Raw genomic sequence first — 17,232 nt, 5'->3', positions numbered from 1 at the left:
CAGCAATGTCCCACACATGATGGCACAACTACACAGAGAGAGAGGATCTGGCTCATTGGTATGTATCCAGTAGTATGTGTGCACCTGTTATCTCACCTCTCTTCACATTTTTCCATGTGTCTCAGCCGGTATTGTGGTGGGTCCAACCTTTGTGCACACAGTTGACTCTGGCTAACCTAATCTTCCGTGGCGGCTGATACCAGTAATCATAATCATAAACATTTAGAAAGCGCGCTACTCACCCGTGCGGGTCTCAAGGCGCTAGGGGGATGGGGTTACTGCTGCTCGAAGAGCCAGGTCTTGAATTGCCTCCGGAATGTGAGGTGGTCCCGAGGTTGGTGGGGAGGGAATTCCATGTCTTGGCCGCCAGGTAGGAGAAGGATTTCCCACCTGCCGTGGTGCGGCGGATGCGAGGGACGGCGGCAAAAGCGTGGTTGGCGGAGCGAAATTGACGGGTGGGTGTGTAGAAACTGAGGCTGCGGTTGAGGTATTCGGGTCCCCTGTTGTGGAGGGCTTTGTGTGAGTGGGTGAGGAGTCGGAAGGTGATCCTTTTGTTGACGGGAAGCCAGTGAGATACCCGACCACAGATGGGGAAAACCGTTTCAATGAGGCCCACGGCAGGACGAGGAGGGTCATCGAGAGGACCTTTGGGTTACTGAAGGACAAATTCCGGTGTCTACATGTCTCAGGAGGCGCCCTGCTTTACAGTCCACTAAAGGACTGCCAGACTGTTGTTGCCTGCTGCATACTACACAATTTGGCCCTGAGACGTCACATCCCATTACTGGAGGTTGAGGAGGTGGCAGCTGGACCAGTGGCTGATGATGGAAAGTGATGAGGAGGCAGATGATGAGGATGCAGCTGACTCTAAAACAGAGTTGATCCACCAATACTTCTAATGAAATACAGGTATGTGTTAACTGTTATGCATGTGAACTGTACTCCTGTCTGCCTTGTGACATAGCTCCACCTCATGTGTGCCATCAGTGGAGGTGTTAAGTGCAGCTATCCCTCTGTGTGGGGAGTTTGGGTGTAAACATATTGGCCATCAGGGGAGGTGTTACTCTTCTTATGTCAGAACAATTTTTACTATGCTGTTGTCTAGCATCACATCTGCAAAGGATTGCCCATGTTGTATGTTCCCTGTACTGCTATGTGAACTGCACTAGGACTTCCAAACATAGAAGTGTTATCAGTTTTTCTACTTATCCCCAATGTACAGTGGACGAATATGGAACAAGACTTTTACTGACAGTGGAACTTGCCTTTAGTAGGCTAATGTCAGTTGTGAGGGATGGACCATTGGGAATACATGCATGGTAAATGGGGATCTGCCAAGGCAATATGTGTTGCAATTCCACTTGCCAATTCGCACTAGGGAGGTCCACAATGCACTGCATGTGTGTTGAATGGCCAACATTGATTCCTATCGTGATGGTTGTCCCTGTCTTGGTCTATTTGCAGGTCTGTTGGGTGGTGCAGCTCTGGTTCCTGGCTCGACTGGTGGTTCCCTTGACACATGATTTCAAAATATGTATGTACTACTTTTATACTTGCTGCACATTGCTCCAGCTTCTGTCCATCTTCCAGACTTTTTATGGTCAATGGGTTAACTTTACTTATATACTGTAATACTGAAAATCATACTTGTTACAATAAAGACAGGTAAGCAGTAGCTGTGCTCAATGGTGTATATTGTGATACACAAGTGCAATGGGTGATGAGTGTGATTGTGGTGGATGTCATCATCAGAGTAGTTGGCCCAGCGGTGGGTAGTCCAGGTCCATTATCCAAGGGGCCAAGGGAAAATGGAGACATGACAGTGGACAGTCAAAAGGGTGTCTCAGTGGCACAGAAGGGGAGATGTTCAGGAGAGGCTCACTGCCTGCCAGTGATTTTGGTCTTCGTATCAGTTCCTGCAGGATGTCTGGATGGACGACCTAGTTTGCATGGGGGTTCCTCAGCTATAGAGGGAGGGGTGATGGTGGTCTGTGGGTCCTCTGACAGGACCTCCATTCCACTAGCTACGGCAGAAGTGGATGGCTCAAGTTGGTATGTGGCTAGTGGAAAGGGCCTGCTGGCACACAGGATGTTAGTTAGTTCCTTGAGCACCCCTGCAATGGAGGCCATGGTGGCATTGTGAGCCTGCCACTGCTGCATGGTCTCCTGGTGGTATTACCTCTGCAGCCTCTGGTTCTCCTGCAAGGTTGAGACGATATGGCCCATCCTGTCCTGGGATTGCTGGTATGCTCCCAGGACTTGGGAGATGGCCTCCTGGCCAGTCATTTCCATTGGGGGCCCCACCCCTTGGCCCACAGGTGCCATCCCACTGCCCCTGGCCCCCTGTGTCCCTGGCACAGTGTGCTCACGGCACAGTTACACCAGGACCTTCATCGTCTTGGGTGTGAGGGGTTGACTCTGGTCCCCGTACTGTGGGGCACACTGCCGACTGAACAGTCCTTGGAACACAGGTTTGGGGACAAGGGGTTGGCTGTGGTGTTGTTGCCACTAGGGTGGGGGACTCCGATGTGGGCAGGGTGGGGCTGGTGGATTGACCAGTTTCCCAGATGGGCCAGGTAAGTCGTCAATATCCAGACATCCACTGAGGCCTCCATTCTAGGGAGGGCTGGCAGTCTCTGGCATCCTCTGCAGAGTGGCAGTGGCAGGGGTACCTGTGGATAGAGTGGGAGAGAGTTACATTGTGGAGGTTTACTTGTTCGTATCATAGTCTGATGCATACAGTGGCTTGACTTGCTTCCCATTGATGGCAATGACAGATGTTGCACTTCAGACATTGTGGGCGATGGATTGTGACATTGTTTCCATGTTCCATTGAGGGTTGTGGATAGTGGATATCATGGCTGTCATTGCCATGTCGTAGTACGCAGTCAAAGCATCCAGTATGTGTTGCATATGGGATGGTTTTATGTGCAGGTGTTCCACTGTGAGGTGGGAATGGCATCTTTTCATGTGTAGGGAGTGATTAATTGTAGGAGTTGTGGTGCTTGCCATTGTGAGTGCAATCCCTGCACTAGGGAGGGACTGTGTGGGGATAGTGCGAGTCGGATGGTGTAGCATGCAGGGAAGGGGCGTCAGGTGTTTTTGGGGGGCAGAAGTGTGAGATGGGGTGAATTGGGGGGGGTGAGAGGCTGATGGGAACGCATGCTGTACAGGAATCGGTGCCAGGGGAGTATTGGTGACTTACCAGAGTTCAGTCCGTCAGTCCTCCAGTTATTCCAGTCAAGCCCTCTGGATGCATGATGTCCAAGACCTTCTCCTTCCATGATGTGAACTTTAGGGAAGGAGGGGGGCCCACCGCCAGTCTTGTTGATGGCAATCTGGTGTCGTGATGCCATGGAACACACCTTCCCAATGAGCTTGTTCCACTTCTTCCTCATGTCCTCCTTTGTGCCTGGATGGGAGCCCACTGAGTTGACCCAGTCAACGATCTTCCGCCATAACTCCTTTTTCCTGGCTATGGATGTTTGCTGGACCTGTGCTCCCAATAGTTGTGGCTCTACCCTGCCGATTTAATCGATCATGACCCTCAACTCTTTGTCTATGAATCCTGGGTGCTTTTGAGGGGACATGCAGGCAGTGAAGTGGTTTGGGAGGTGGGTAGGGTGCTTAGTTTTGTGTGCTGGTGTGTTGTGGTGTTTGTGTGCAGTTGTGATGTGTGTATGGTGTTGATGGTGCAGTTGTGTGGTGTGTGCTGAGTGTGAAGTGTATATGTGCCTATGGTGTATTAGTGGTTAGTAATGGGTTTGTGGGTCCTCGCTGTCTGTTTGTGGTTGTATTTGCAAAGGATTGTGGGTTGTGTGGGGTTGTATTTTATAGTGGTGTGTGTAGTGTGAGTATGTGTGTCAGATGTGGGGTTTTCATACTGTCTAATGTGGTGTTGGGTTCTGGTGGAGGTGATATTTTGACCATAGCAATTCGCACCGCCAATGGTTTTCCACTGTGCAATGACTGCTGTACTGATTTTTGGGTCGTAACATGAAGGGTAGGATGTTGTCAGCGTGGCAGGACTGGTGCGGGACCGCCTCTCCTGCCCTCTGTCGGCCTGGCGGTCTCAGATTAGTGGCTGTTTTTGGGTGGTCTTCACTATGCGACTCGTAATACGGCAGTAGGGATACCGCCATCGCTGGTGGCCTCTTGGCACCCCGCCGGTCTTCAGTAAAGGCCGACAAACTCGCAATGAGGGCCAAAATGTCTGTCATCAGGTGTGCGCAAGGGTAGAAAGAAGTATTGGGCCTTCCAGATGGTGCATAGGGGCAGCTATGCCCAGGGTGTATGACAAAGTCATGGAAGCCGAAACAAGGCAGTATGCAGCTTGGGTGTCTTTTGTGAATCAAGGGTGCCACGTCCTGCGCCTTTCAAGGTGCCCCATAATATCATGAATCGTTTAGAGCTGTTGGGAGATGTAATTTCCAATCCTCTCATCACACAATTAAATTAGACTGTAATTACAACTGCAAAAGTATCTTAAAATAAGAAGCTTATGCAGCGCAAAAGTATGGGAAGGCCAGTATAACTAAGTAATTGGAAAAAGCACCAGAAACTTGAATGAATTGTTCTCTAGATAACTTTGGCAGCAGAATTTTACAAGTTGTAGTATTGGGCTAAAGCAGATGAATACTGTGCTTCAATTGTGCTGTGTTTTTGCGACTGTGATCATTTTAATGTAGGGGTTCAGATGTGGGGCACATAACCTCTTCTTAAGAGTTGGCAAACATTAATGCACACAAATTCAGTGTTTTACTGGTGGGATAATAACATCAGGTGTGGAAGTGTGTGCGGATAGTGGAGGTATGTTGGGAGGGCAGTGGGTATGGGGGGAGGGTATGTCAGGGGAGTTGGGGTTTACCAAGATAGAAACATTAAAAGTGTAGAAAAAATGTGGCTTTCAATTGTGAAGTTGGGAGACTGGGTTTGAAGTATCTTGACTATCTTTCAAATTGTGTGATGGCAGATAAAACTACTTTCTCTAAGGTAAGGTCTTTGCTGGCCATTTCTGTTGTTGGTAGTACAAACGTAGGCTTGTTTTTCCTTCAAAGTCTAGATACTTCATTCTGTCAGGGAAGGGCTTTCTCACTGAAACACTCTTGTAATCTTATTCAATAGATTTGCTTCAGAGTTGTGTGAGGTCAGCGTGGTATATAAGAACAAATTATAAACCTTTAGATAAAACCACCATCTAGTCTTTCATCAGGATATGCTTGGAAAGGTTCAAAGTAGGATTACTAAGGGCTCCTGTACATTTGCTTTCTTTGTCATCATTTCCCATGGTCGCGGTTTTCTTTTTTTAAAACTTTCATTTGGTTTGGCCTCTTCCTGAAACGGTTGGGAATTAGAACATCTCTCATAGTTAGCTGTAGAAGGACCTTTTTCGTCGGTTACAGATTGTGATGAAGATGCTTCGAAAAATGTTATAAACCATTGTTTGGAGCGCTATTAGAAGTCTGTTAATGATGTAGGTACCTCTGGTCTTGTATAAAGGTTGTTGTTCAAGTGTGGCTATACTGATTCAATATTCAAGTTTTGTTTAGACTTCTCAAATTTCTGGTTTTGCATGAACTCTGTAAATTTACTGATTTGCTTTTCAACCTTGGCTAGTAGTTCTTTTTCTGCCATGAGTATTTTGTTCTTTAAATTTAAGATCTATGAGAACTCTTTCTGGCAGAATAGCTCTGCACTTTCGATTTTGAGGACCATCCAGTCACAGCTGCACTTGGTTTCAATGCAGCTAAAGTCTTTTCTATAGATGGGTCTTCTGTAAGGATGAATGGGATATTTTTCACCTGCAGATCTCATGGATTTGTATGAGCTCCTAAATGTTACAGAAGTACCTGGCCATGAAACTGCATGAATATGTTTCGCTTTTAGCAATTCTCAGTTTTTTTTGTTTTCTGGATCAAGCTGAAGGTTTTGAGGACAAAAAGAGGTGCTTCTCCGTTGTTCTATCATTAAACATGCCTATGTCCCAAGAAAATGCTAAATCAAAACTAAGAACAGAACCAAAATGTGATCCACTAGGAAGACTGGAGTTAAGCGCAGCCAAATAACACCAGCCATAGGCAAGAACCTGTGTCAGGAAATATGGGAGACCTTCCCACGGACAAAAGGGCTCCATCTCAAAGTAGCCACAGCCCCCATGCATAAGAATTATGAAGCACCGGCAGACAGCTATAAAGAAAATGCACTTTGCAAATAGGCTCCTCCAAGAAAGGACAAATCTCTGTACACAGGCCAAAGGTCCAGCAACATGTATTGACCTAGCATCAGAAAGGGAACCTTCCTCTCTGCAAGCACATACCCTCCACAAGGAGGCATTCAAATGGCCTTACAGCTGGGGAAAACCAAAAAAAGTCTACTTTTGTTCTCAGTACCTGTCTGAATGAACCACCCTTTGCATATGTACAAGCTAGAGTAAGCATTCTTTTAAGGCTGTAGCCCTGTAAAGGCTCTGAACCTCACATGCCTCCAATGAAACATATGCATAGAAGACTCCAAGTCCCAATACCAGGGACTGGCGTGTACATGTGCAATGCCATCTGAGGCTAAAGAAATCTGTTTGCAAAAGAGGTGGGAACCATCAAAGGCCTCATGAACCACATTTGCCTGAATATCTTAACTTTTTGCCATACCAGAAATGTCAAGGAGTGCATCAATACATGCCTAATAAGGGACACAGGAGAACCCATACACCTGGCCACCAAGTCCATTGTTTCAGGACCACAGATAAGAAATCGTTTAGCAGCTCCAAACCTCAAACTATTGCTGCAAAATGTCTTCTCACAGAATGCCGTAAAAGAGAACCACCCTCTGTGCCATCTGACAAAGGGTATGGGACCAAAGCACCAATAGGCACATGATGCTGAATGAACAAAGAGCCAGGCTCCCAGGAGAAAACAACTCCTTTCTACCATCTCAATCCACTGAGACTGCTGGGAAGGAGGGGAAAGGGCATGCATTAATTCAAGCAGAAAACAAGAACTCACCTTCACAGACAAGAAGACAAATTTCAGGTCTTTGGAGCCAGGCAATGACAACAAGCAACCAGACAGCAGACCGCCTGCAGAGAAGCTGGCTTAACCCACGCAGACATACCAGGGTTCTAACAGTGCCTCAATAAAAGGCAACAGAAGTTATGATATGGAAGTGCCAGACTGGAGAATTTCTGTTAAAATGTCAAATTTAAACTCTGCAATTGGCAAAATCAAGTCTAGGACCTAAGCCACCTTGGCCAATACGGCCTTAAAAGAATGAAAATCCTCTGTAGAGACAACTTCAAAAGACATCTACCTTACTACTGACCTTCTGGACATGAAAACAGCCTTTGCCTGAAGTATGAGCCTGGCCCACAGGAGGTCCAAGATAATCTTCTCCATGTGTTCCACTGTGTTCAAAATGGTACAACCCCGGAAAATTCCAAAAACGAAGCCAGAGCCATAAAAGAGTTTTGTAGCCATGCCAATGCTAAACACCAATGCTAAAACTAAGCTTTCCAGCTGCATAACAGAGGTTGCTTAAGTTGGTAGGGTGTCAGTAGCATCAGCTGCACCAGTGTTGTGAAGAGGCTACTGGCTAAAAATGGGTGGAACAAGGTCAGCAAAGCCTAGGGAAAAGCCATGACTTAAGCAGGATTAGAACCACGATTGAGTCCTACAGCGCTACATGCAGAGCTGGAATTCCTCAAGAATGAAGCAAACCATCTGCACCTTTCCTGGGATAGGGACCTGACGAGGCATCAGCATAGTCTTTCATTCTCTCAGTCCTCAAAAGTTGTAGAAGGCAGAATGCCACAATGGGAAGCAGGCCTGAAGGCATGCAAAAAATTCCAACTCTAAGGGCAGGTGTTTGGTTACCTGAAGAGGAACCTCGAGCAAATGCCTGGCTTCTGCTTCAGTAACACAGCGCCGTAAAAGCACTGCAAAAATAACTGGAGTGAATTGGAATGGGGAAGAACTCGGCACTCTTGCTGAAGGATGCAGAAAAAAAGAAACTGAAGTCAGAGTGCTGGGATTGCACCTCTCTCCCTTTCCTTCTGAGCTATGGTATGACTTTGGTATTCCCTACTTCTCTTAGGTGTAGAACCTGGAACAGAAACCCTGGGTGAGGGCATTGTTTGGTAAATAAAGACGCAAAACAAGAAGACACTGGAACTAGGAGTCACTGCTAGGGAACGCTATCCACTGAATAACGTGGATGTTATGTGCATACATTCAAAGGGACTGGTAATGGCAGTAGTTATTTTTGATTGTGGTTTAGGTCTAGTATTTGTGTTTCTGCTCCTCTGTCTTCAGTATAAATGTTTTATTTATCATATTTGTAAAAGTTACATCCACGAATGGCATAAATGAAATTTGTGGACAGAGGAAATAGTGTAAAAGCTGCACTTAAGTGACTGCGTGTTTTTTAGTGCACATAGGCATAACCTTGAGGAGACAGCAATAAGGGAAGCTTTTGTCAAGCAAAGGCCCTTTTGTTCTTTCACACAATTATTTTTTCATTCTATAACTTATTTTTTGACACTTCAACTTGCTTTTAAATGCAAGCACCCCAGAGAACACATTTTCCCAATGCACCTTGCTCTCCAATTTAACGAAGAGAAAATTAGCTTGCCATCACTAAGGGTTCTGTTATACATAGGCTGATGCACCACTATGCATCTCAGTCTGCAGATCATGCAGGATTTCTTAGTTGCCATTCCAGCTCCCACTCCATGGCACTCTTCACCAATTTCTAACGTCTTGCAGCACCTTTGAATGGCACAAACGTGTGACACCTATTTGTCAGCACATCACTGATGGCAGTACATTGCTAGCCATTACATTGATGACAACTGTTAGTACAAGGTAAGTTTAAAATATATTTTGCCTCTACACTCTGAAGCATTTAAGGCAGACCTACTCCTGACCAAAACCTCACATTAGGCCTTATCATCGTACAAGCAGTCTACGCTCAACTTCAAGAACACGTCAATTCCACCCATCGCCTCAAGTACCATCAATCAAATGATGATGCCACACAGAGATAGCTACTTTACAAAGTGTAGTCAACACCCCCTTGTCCTCTGACAGAGGACCTGTCCGTAGAGATTGCCACACCACCGATTCACCTTAGACATTGCCTATCGCACCTTTGTCCACACCCTGAAGTTTCAAATGGGATTCTTCAGCAAAGTCTCACCGGTTGTCCTTTTACCCATTCAACCTCCAGGTCCCACAACCTACATATTAACTACAGAGTATCCAAGGGTTCTAACTTGTCTTCAGTAATTTCCAACCTCTACCTGGAACCCCTGGGATTGCACTCCGTGATAACAGCATCAGAATTCAGCAATACGTCAATGGCATGCAAATTTACTTTAAAGCCTTCTTTGCTACAGACATCCAACACCTCAAACCCTGTCTGACCCTCACCCAGATGTGCCCAGCACCTACCTGAAACTCAAACCCACCAAAATACAATTCCTTCTATTGAACAAGAATAACAAGCAACAACCAGTTTAAACCTGGTTCAATGACACAAACCTGGGCAGATCCAAACACAAACTTTCACTCACTGCCATATCACTCTAGGCACCAACTAAAGCTGTGGCTCTGCCTAGCATCTAGAAGCCTGCCTACTCAGAGAGAGGGTGGAGAGTGCCTGGCTCTGCAGGAGAGAATGCCCAGGAAGAAAAACCCAGATACGTTTCGGTGTGTAGCGCATGTAGAAGAATACTGCGTGTATTTTGGAGTCTGACCGCACATAACCAAGCTGAAAGCAGTCACCCAGCCTCCCTGCATAGTTCATGTAGCGAACTGCAGGAGGTAAAAATAACCCCGAGGTAAGTGTGCCATCTGACATTGCTGCTGCAACCCCAGGAGCCTGTTCTACCTTTGTCAACACTGCCACGGTCTTCACTACCGTAGCAGAAGACCCACAGCTGCCTGGACAAAGCAACTGCCAAAGATGTGTGACTGCCGACAACGGTGTGCCATGCTGAATGCTTCAGCGATGGGATCCAAGAGGTGGGGCAACCCCCACCACAACCCTGCGTCTGCCTACAGAGATACCACCTGTTCAGTAGCCATGTTCTGACGGAATGGAAGCCCAAGGCCATGTTGAGCAACTGAGAGACTGTTGGAATGCTGTAGCACGGTGAAGGTTGTAGCCATTACGGTGGTTGCAGGAAATACAGGAACTGATTGAGCTTGCTGTGTTGTAGAACTCTGCAGCTCAACCCCCATTACTCTGTGAATTATTTTGTTTTCCTGTGGTATTAAATTATTTATCTTTTTCTAAGACAAGAAACTGGCTGGACAGTATGTGTTTGTGTCAGTCATTTAACTGTTGAATTTGGAGTGTCTGTTCTCTATACTACACTGCCTGAGAAGCCTGCGACTGCTCGCCCTCATCACCTTATGAGTTAAGTGCAGAAAGTCTGTACTTGGCCTAGTTTGCAGAGCCATAGTAGCACAGACCTCAGGATACGAAATGTGAATCACAACCACCACGGTTGTGGCCCAGTAGCCTTGCTTGCCCTCTCGCACACTGAACAGGGTCAGGCATAATTTTTAACCTAACTATAATACTAACCACAACCCTCAATGTAAAGGTATTTACATTAATGTAGATATTAATTTACACCTAACACTGACGCATTGATAAAAAACAAATTAAATAAGTATCCTGAGCTTGCCCCAAGCCCCATAATCCATTTTCAAACTTAATTTCATTATCCTTAACCTAAAACATGTACCCTTATACTCACCCTAAAACTGTACCTACATCTAACATTTAAATAATAATCATTAAACATTCATTATGAACGATTCTTTAGCAAAATGCATCCTTATTTGTGAAGGCTTTCTGTGCGAACCAAAGATAAGGTCTAATTTGTGTACTAGCTTGGAAATAAAGAAAGAGCGCTTAACCACTAAAAAAGTCAAATAGAACAGTTGCATAGAAAAAAAGGTTCCGCATTCAGGAAGATCTGTGGAGTATTATTTCATTATGATGATTTTCCAAAATGAAGTAAGCCAGGCTGTCGAAATCAGGCTATGGAACTTTGTTTTTGAGAAATGGCACAATGACATTCCCACTTTTTGTGGGAAAGGTAAACTAGTATTTTAATAAATACAAAAAGGAGAACGCGATTCAGGTAAGTTTAAAAAAAGGGGTTGAAATAGAGAATGGTGGGGGTAGTGTTGAAGGCATAAGGGAAAGAACTGTAAGGTATAGTAGAAAAACAGTGAAGAACAAGTGGAGGAGGGCAAGACATTTAAATGGAGGGGGGTAGGTGAAAAAAGATATTCATTTTTCTACAAGAAAGACTTTCACCACATTGTTTTCATCAACCTGGTGAAAGCCATCCTTGCAGAAAAATTATTAAGGGTTCGATGAAAACAAAATTGTGAAAACCAATTTCTTCAGATATATTTTCTGTTGAAAACATATAGAACCGAACTGTGGCAAGTGTAGACCTGCCTAAATTAGAATAAACAATGGCAAAATAGCACAGTACCTTCTCTTCCAAATTAATTTCATGGAAAGGCGTGCCAGATTCTGCACCTTCAGCTGCAAATCCAGCCTGAAAAAAAAGGGTGAAAAAGGAATTGGAACTGTGAATTTTATTACAGTAAAATGCTCACGGCGAGAAAAGAGCAGAACATTTTTCAGGGGAGACCACCTGTTTAGTTTGTACACATTCAAATTGGTGTAACAAAAGGACTGTGTGCCTACCTTATGTACCATGTCATACATATTTTAGCGGCACGCGTAGTCATACTTATTTCATTTTAAGATATGAATGACATTTCACGTTTAATATTAAATTTGGTAGGACACGTTCTTCATAGCTATATAATACTATCAGAGGAACAGTTTGAAAATGAAATGGAAACACTTACTTGATACTTGAAGCAGTTTATCACCAGAAAGGGGGGAAGGGGACTATCATTTGGAGTTTGTATGAGCCATTTCAGCGTTATACTTTAGCTGATTTACTAGACCAGATATTAAAAAGGGTACAAATAAACAAGAGGGCAACTCATATCATATGATCCGAATTTGTTCCGATATTAGGGAATACTGGAAGTAAATTACTGCAAACATCTCAAAGGTGATAAGAGAAGTCAGAAGACCCACACCGGAAAATGATTATTTTGGTAATAGGAGCAGGTATGGCAGCCACATGATTCTTTACACTTTTCCTAGAATTGCCATTTTTATAGAAAAAAAGATATAAATCGCGAAGATAGGCACTCTTGACACGCTGTAAAATGGGTATAAAAAACCGCATGAACTTGGAGAAACTGGTATATAAAAATAGAGCATGACCACAAATGTTTGAGAAGGCGTGGGGAAGCAACAGTTGCAAAGATGCGGTGCATGGGACTAAGTTGAAACCCCACTATGGTGCTGCTAACAAAGAGACAAGATGCACAAAAGAGGACATAAGTAGAGCTAAGTTTGCCTCCAGGAGTACTCATATGGAGATTATGAAGATTTGGTGACTTTCAAATGTGGCTTTTCAAATGGGTTTTTTATGCTGGTCCTGACAGATGAAAGTTATTGCATTCTGTTTTAGCAGAATTGTAAGTAGAACCCCAGTTCCAACTTACAATTGTGTATTAAAAACATGCCCCATTGACCAAACACTAATTTACTTCAATTCGAAAGATTTTTGTGCAGGAAATTCTTGAAATACAATTTTTATTATTTAGATAAAATACATCAAACCACCAAAACAATGACAAAACAGTGCTTTTAGATGCATCATGCACCTCCATGCGGACCACCTCTTTCTGAAAGGTAAGATAACCTTCTCTTAACCACGGTTCTTTAAGCAATTCTTAAAATTACTCGGGCCATTGTCCTTGTCATTATGGAGCTTCCCATTCCTTTCTCAGACAAGGAATCTTTATCACACCAGTTATGAAGGATGGTACGGCTTTTTATTTGAGTGTGAAGCATGATTTTTACAATTTGTGCAGCACTAATAAAATACGTTTAGTAAAGAATTCTATTGATAGTGCATTTAGGGAAAGGTCTATTTGTGAGCAGTGGCATGATAAAACACTTGGGTATGGGGAATTATTATTCTTATTTAGTAGGTAACCAATCTTGTAGTATACAATTTAAAGTGCAAATACATCACATTTGTATCAAAACACCGTCTTTAACGAAGGATTTGACAGCTATATAGTTTGGTATAAGTCTTAGACACATTTAATTATGAGGTCTTGTAGTTCAAATCTAGTCAAAGTGAGCAATGAATTACAAAAATTACTATAGTGCAACTGTCCATTGGCCATTTCAAAATGAGGCAGCACCCATGCTAACGTGTATGCTGCCAAGAAGAAAGTACCTGTGGCTGGAAGTCAATTGGTTCGAGCCCCCGACATTCAAACTCAACAATAGTCTTAAATGTTTCACTGTCTTCAGCCTAAGAAGTAAAATTTAGATTTTATTTAAATGTCTGCATATCAAATGACTGTCACTGCCATATTGACACTGCTATTCAAAGCAAAACAATCAATAAGTTGTTCTTGCCAAACACTGTGTAGGGTAAAGAACATTGAATGTATAGATTCAACAAAACAATCCTATTTGTCACAGAAACTAATGTGTAAATTCTATCCTCTAGCCTACATCATGATCCACACGAATGAATTAACACAACTTTTATTTTTTTAACTGATTAAGAACAGTTCCACTTGTTCTTCTTAAACTAAAAGTGTGGGGGAGGGGGGTGTCTCTTAAAAATAGACAAACTCCATAATTCTTCTCCTCAGAAGAATTACATTTTAAATGTTCTAATTTGTAAATTCCAAAGTGTTTCTTCATTATATCATTCCCATGTAGACTTACCGGGAAAACCGGGGTCTATGACATTACAGGGTTGCGGCATTTTAGGCAAGCGCAGAACATGCCTCATCTGTTCTACTTTCGTAATTTGAAACCATATCTTAAAGAAAATATTTTTCCATGTTAGTTCACATTTGAATATTCTAGGACGTAAGGGCCATTTTATATTACAAATAAATATCCACAAGATGCACAAGTAAACAGGTAAGCCGATGTTTTGAACATAAGCCCCATCTATTTAACTATGCATGCACATAAGCTCATTATTGATGCAATAGTGCTACACGAGTCACGCTTGTATTTTTTAAGCATTTTAATTTAAAATGTGTCATTCTGCAACTTAATATTTCTTTTCAGTAATGTGCCAAGGCACAATTATTTTAAACTTTGCTCTCACTGAATAATATATGTGTCCCCAAAATCACCCATTAGAGATCTAAGTAAGAAACTAACCTAAAACAACACCATTTTGATATACTAAAGCACATGGTTTATTCTTGCAAAAGTAACTTACATTGTAGGGCTTCATGGTCTGTCTTAATATATCTAGAAGAAAAAATTAAACACAATTAAGTATGTTGATAACAGAAATATGTGCCCATATAACAGAAGCTGACTCTTGTACACTTCCATCCTCTGCTCATGCCAAGCTTTAGAGGGTAGTAACAGGATCTTGACAGGTGGTTGACGATCTATATCAATCATTGGTCGAATCTCCACGTTCATCAGAGCTCATTCACTACTCTTATTGGGTCTCATAACACATAATCTTGATTCTCAAATGGTCACAATGACCACAGCTGTATTACTGGATTGAATTAATTTGCCACATCAAATGCAGATACACATATCAGACTGTTTTCAGACAGGAACAAAAGGATGATGATTTTACGCCCACGGTAATGCATACCAATGAATACAAAGCATAACAACCCACTTATATGTCTTTCAGTACACTAAGGCTCAGAGGTCTGTTTTGTTATAGCTTGGTTGCTCATCAAACTAGAGGAACTTCTCTAGGGTCTTGGTGGGAATAAATCACCCTTGGCAAAGAAATGAAAGAAATGTCGTTTGCAGTTCAGCATTTCCACAACTGGGTCTCTTCAACCTGCCTGCACCTCTCAAATTGAAACAACCCTGTTTCAAGTTAACTCCTTCTGCACCTTGGTTTGCAGACGCATCAATAGAGGCCAGGTGTAAATGCAAACTGTTAAAAGGGGCAATCCTGTGATATCAATTCTAGCTTTGTTAATAGAGCTGCAATTAAGAGTTATCAGCACCTCACGTGTCCACTAAAAAGAGTGGTGTACTTTAAAATAAATCATCAAATCACCTAATGCATTGAAAATGATATTTGTGATTGGAAGAAACCACATTGCTCTGGCAACCTACTCCATCAAGATACCACTCTCTCCCCATAGAGTTTTGTCTCAATGTCACCTCGTTCTTCCAGAATAAAATATTGATTTATGACTCCTTCTCTCCTCAACCATCTATAGACTCTCTCTCTCAGTACTTACTGGCAACTTGGAGTTGGTGATTTAGGTGCAGCTGACACAGTTCACTAAACTATCCTTACATGAGGCTCAGGACCTCTTGCAAAGTTTCAGATAGGCCCTGCCAGCATCTTCTCTGTTGGCAAAGAGACCATTACCACTATTTTAAGAGATGTGTCTAGTTCTTTTATTTGCACTTGCTCTGCCCCCCTATCCTAGGAAAACGTGCATCATCCCCGACGTGAACACACTGAGTAATTTTAGATCTATCTCACTTCTGCCCTTGCTGGCTAAATCGCTGTAAAAGGCACTAAATAAACAACTATCTTCTTTCCTGGAATTTAATTAAATGTGTTGCACCTGGCCTTTTTTGCAGAGTTATCCCCAGTCTTTATACCTTTTTCCTCCTAATTTTTCTCACCAGTTTTTGTTGCCTTTAAGACTCTGGGCACTTTACCACTGATAAAACAGTGATAAAGTGCATTTGCTCTCTGTGTAAATCGTACGTTTGATTGGTTTATCCATGATTGGCATATTTGATTTACTGGTAAGTCCCTGGTAAAGTGCACTAGAGGTGCCCAGGGCCTGTAAATGAAATGCTACTAGTGAGCCTGCAGCACTGGTTGTACCACCCACATTAGTAGCCCTGTAAACATAGCTCAGACCTGCCACTGCACTGTCTGTGTGTGCAGTTTTAAACTGCCATTTCGACTTGGCAGGTGCACCCACTTGCCAGGCCTAAACCTTCCCTTTTACTACATGTCAGGCACCCCTAAGGTAGGCCCTAGGTAGCCCCAGGGGCAGGGTGCAGTGTATGCTTAAGGTAAGACATATACTAGTGTGTTTTATATATTCTAACAGTGAAATACTGCCAAATTCGGTTTTCACTGTGCAAGGCCTATCTCTCTCATAGGTTAACATTGGGGCTGCCTTTAAATATCCTTAAAGCGCAGACTCCCTTTGAGAGCAGATAAAAATATGGAGTTTAAGGTCTCTGAACTCACAATTTAAAAATAAATATTTTAGTGAAGTTGGTTTTTAAATTGCCTGTTTGAAAATGCCACTTTTAGGCATTTTCTTGCTTAAACCACTCTGTGACTCGACCTGTTTGTGGATTGTCTGTCTAGGTCAGTTTGACAGTTTTGCACCTCTCTAGACAGTGACACAAAAGGGAGCGGGTGTAGCATGCATATCCTGATGAGCCATCTGAGTTAGAGGGGAGGGAGGAGTGGTGTTCTCAGCTGAAAGGACTGTGTCTGCCCTCACACAATGCAGTCTCCCACCCCCTGGTGTGCATCTGGGGCCTGGCCTGGACAAGGAAGGATCATGCAAACATGTGAGACTTTGCTTTGAAGTTTGCCAACTTCAATGCAGAACAGGGTATAAGAAGAAGGCCCAAAACCCCAGACTTTTAAAATCTTTCTGGAATCAAGAAGAACCTCTGCCACGGAGAAGAGCAGAAGAGCTGTAGGAAGAGTACTGTCCCTTTGCTGTGCTGCTTTGCGGGACTGGCCTGCAGTTGCTGCTTCTGCCTGAAAGGAGTGCAAGGGGTGAACTTTGCTGTGTGTCCTGCTTGAGAAAGTTCTCCAAGGGCTTGGAGTAGAGTTTGCCTCCTGTTGTAAGTCTCAGGGACACCAAAGACTTCAGTTTCCTCGACCTGCAGCACTGGGAACGGTGTGCTTTGTGCTGTTCAAGAGGAACTCCGCCAACGATGCTGCTGGCCTGCACCGTAACCTGCCGACGATGCACGGAGTCGCGCTGCCCCGCTTCGCACTGCGGCTCTGGTCTCACCGACGCTGCTCGCACCGCAACTTGTGGGCCCCGCACTATGGCATCGCCTGCTCACACCGCAGCCTGGGCATCCCAGATGCCACGC

At 43.7% G+C, this 17,232-nt stretch overlaps 1 protein-coding gene across 2 annotated transcripts in view; it reads right to left on the bottom strand.

The window, feature by feature from the left end:
- Positions 1–17,232, bottom strand: part of CZIB (CXXC motif containing zinc binding protein) — a 75,389-nt gene that overhangs the window by 14,400 nt on the left and 43,757 nt on the right. Inside the window, exons 5-7 of one of the 2 annotated variants that reach the window (XM_069232649.1) lie at positions 14,375–14,406; positions 13,361–13,438; positions 11,516–11,581 (exon numbers count right to left, since the gene is read on the bottom strand). In XM_069232649.1, coding sequence (XP_069088750.1) covers positions 11,516–11,581; positions 13,361–13,438; positions 14,375–14,406 — 176 coding nt within the window. The remainder of the gene's footprint in view (positions 1–11,515; positions 11,582–13,360; positions 13,439–14,374; positions 14,407–17,232) is intronic. The other variant, XM_069232650.1, reaches the window with a different exon arrangement.

Source organism: Pleurodeles waltl, chromosome 4_2 (assembly GCF_031143425.1).
Source record: "Pleurodeles waltl isolate 20211129_DDA chromosome 4_2, aPleWal1.hap1.20221129, whole genome shotgun sequence".
NCBI lineage: Eukaryota > Metazoa > Chordata > Amphibia > Caudata > Salamandridae > Pleurodeles > Pleurodeles waltl.
The sequence above is the reverse complement of the archived record's forward strand: the minus strand, read 5'-3'. Positions and strand labels throughout refer to the sequence as shown.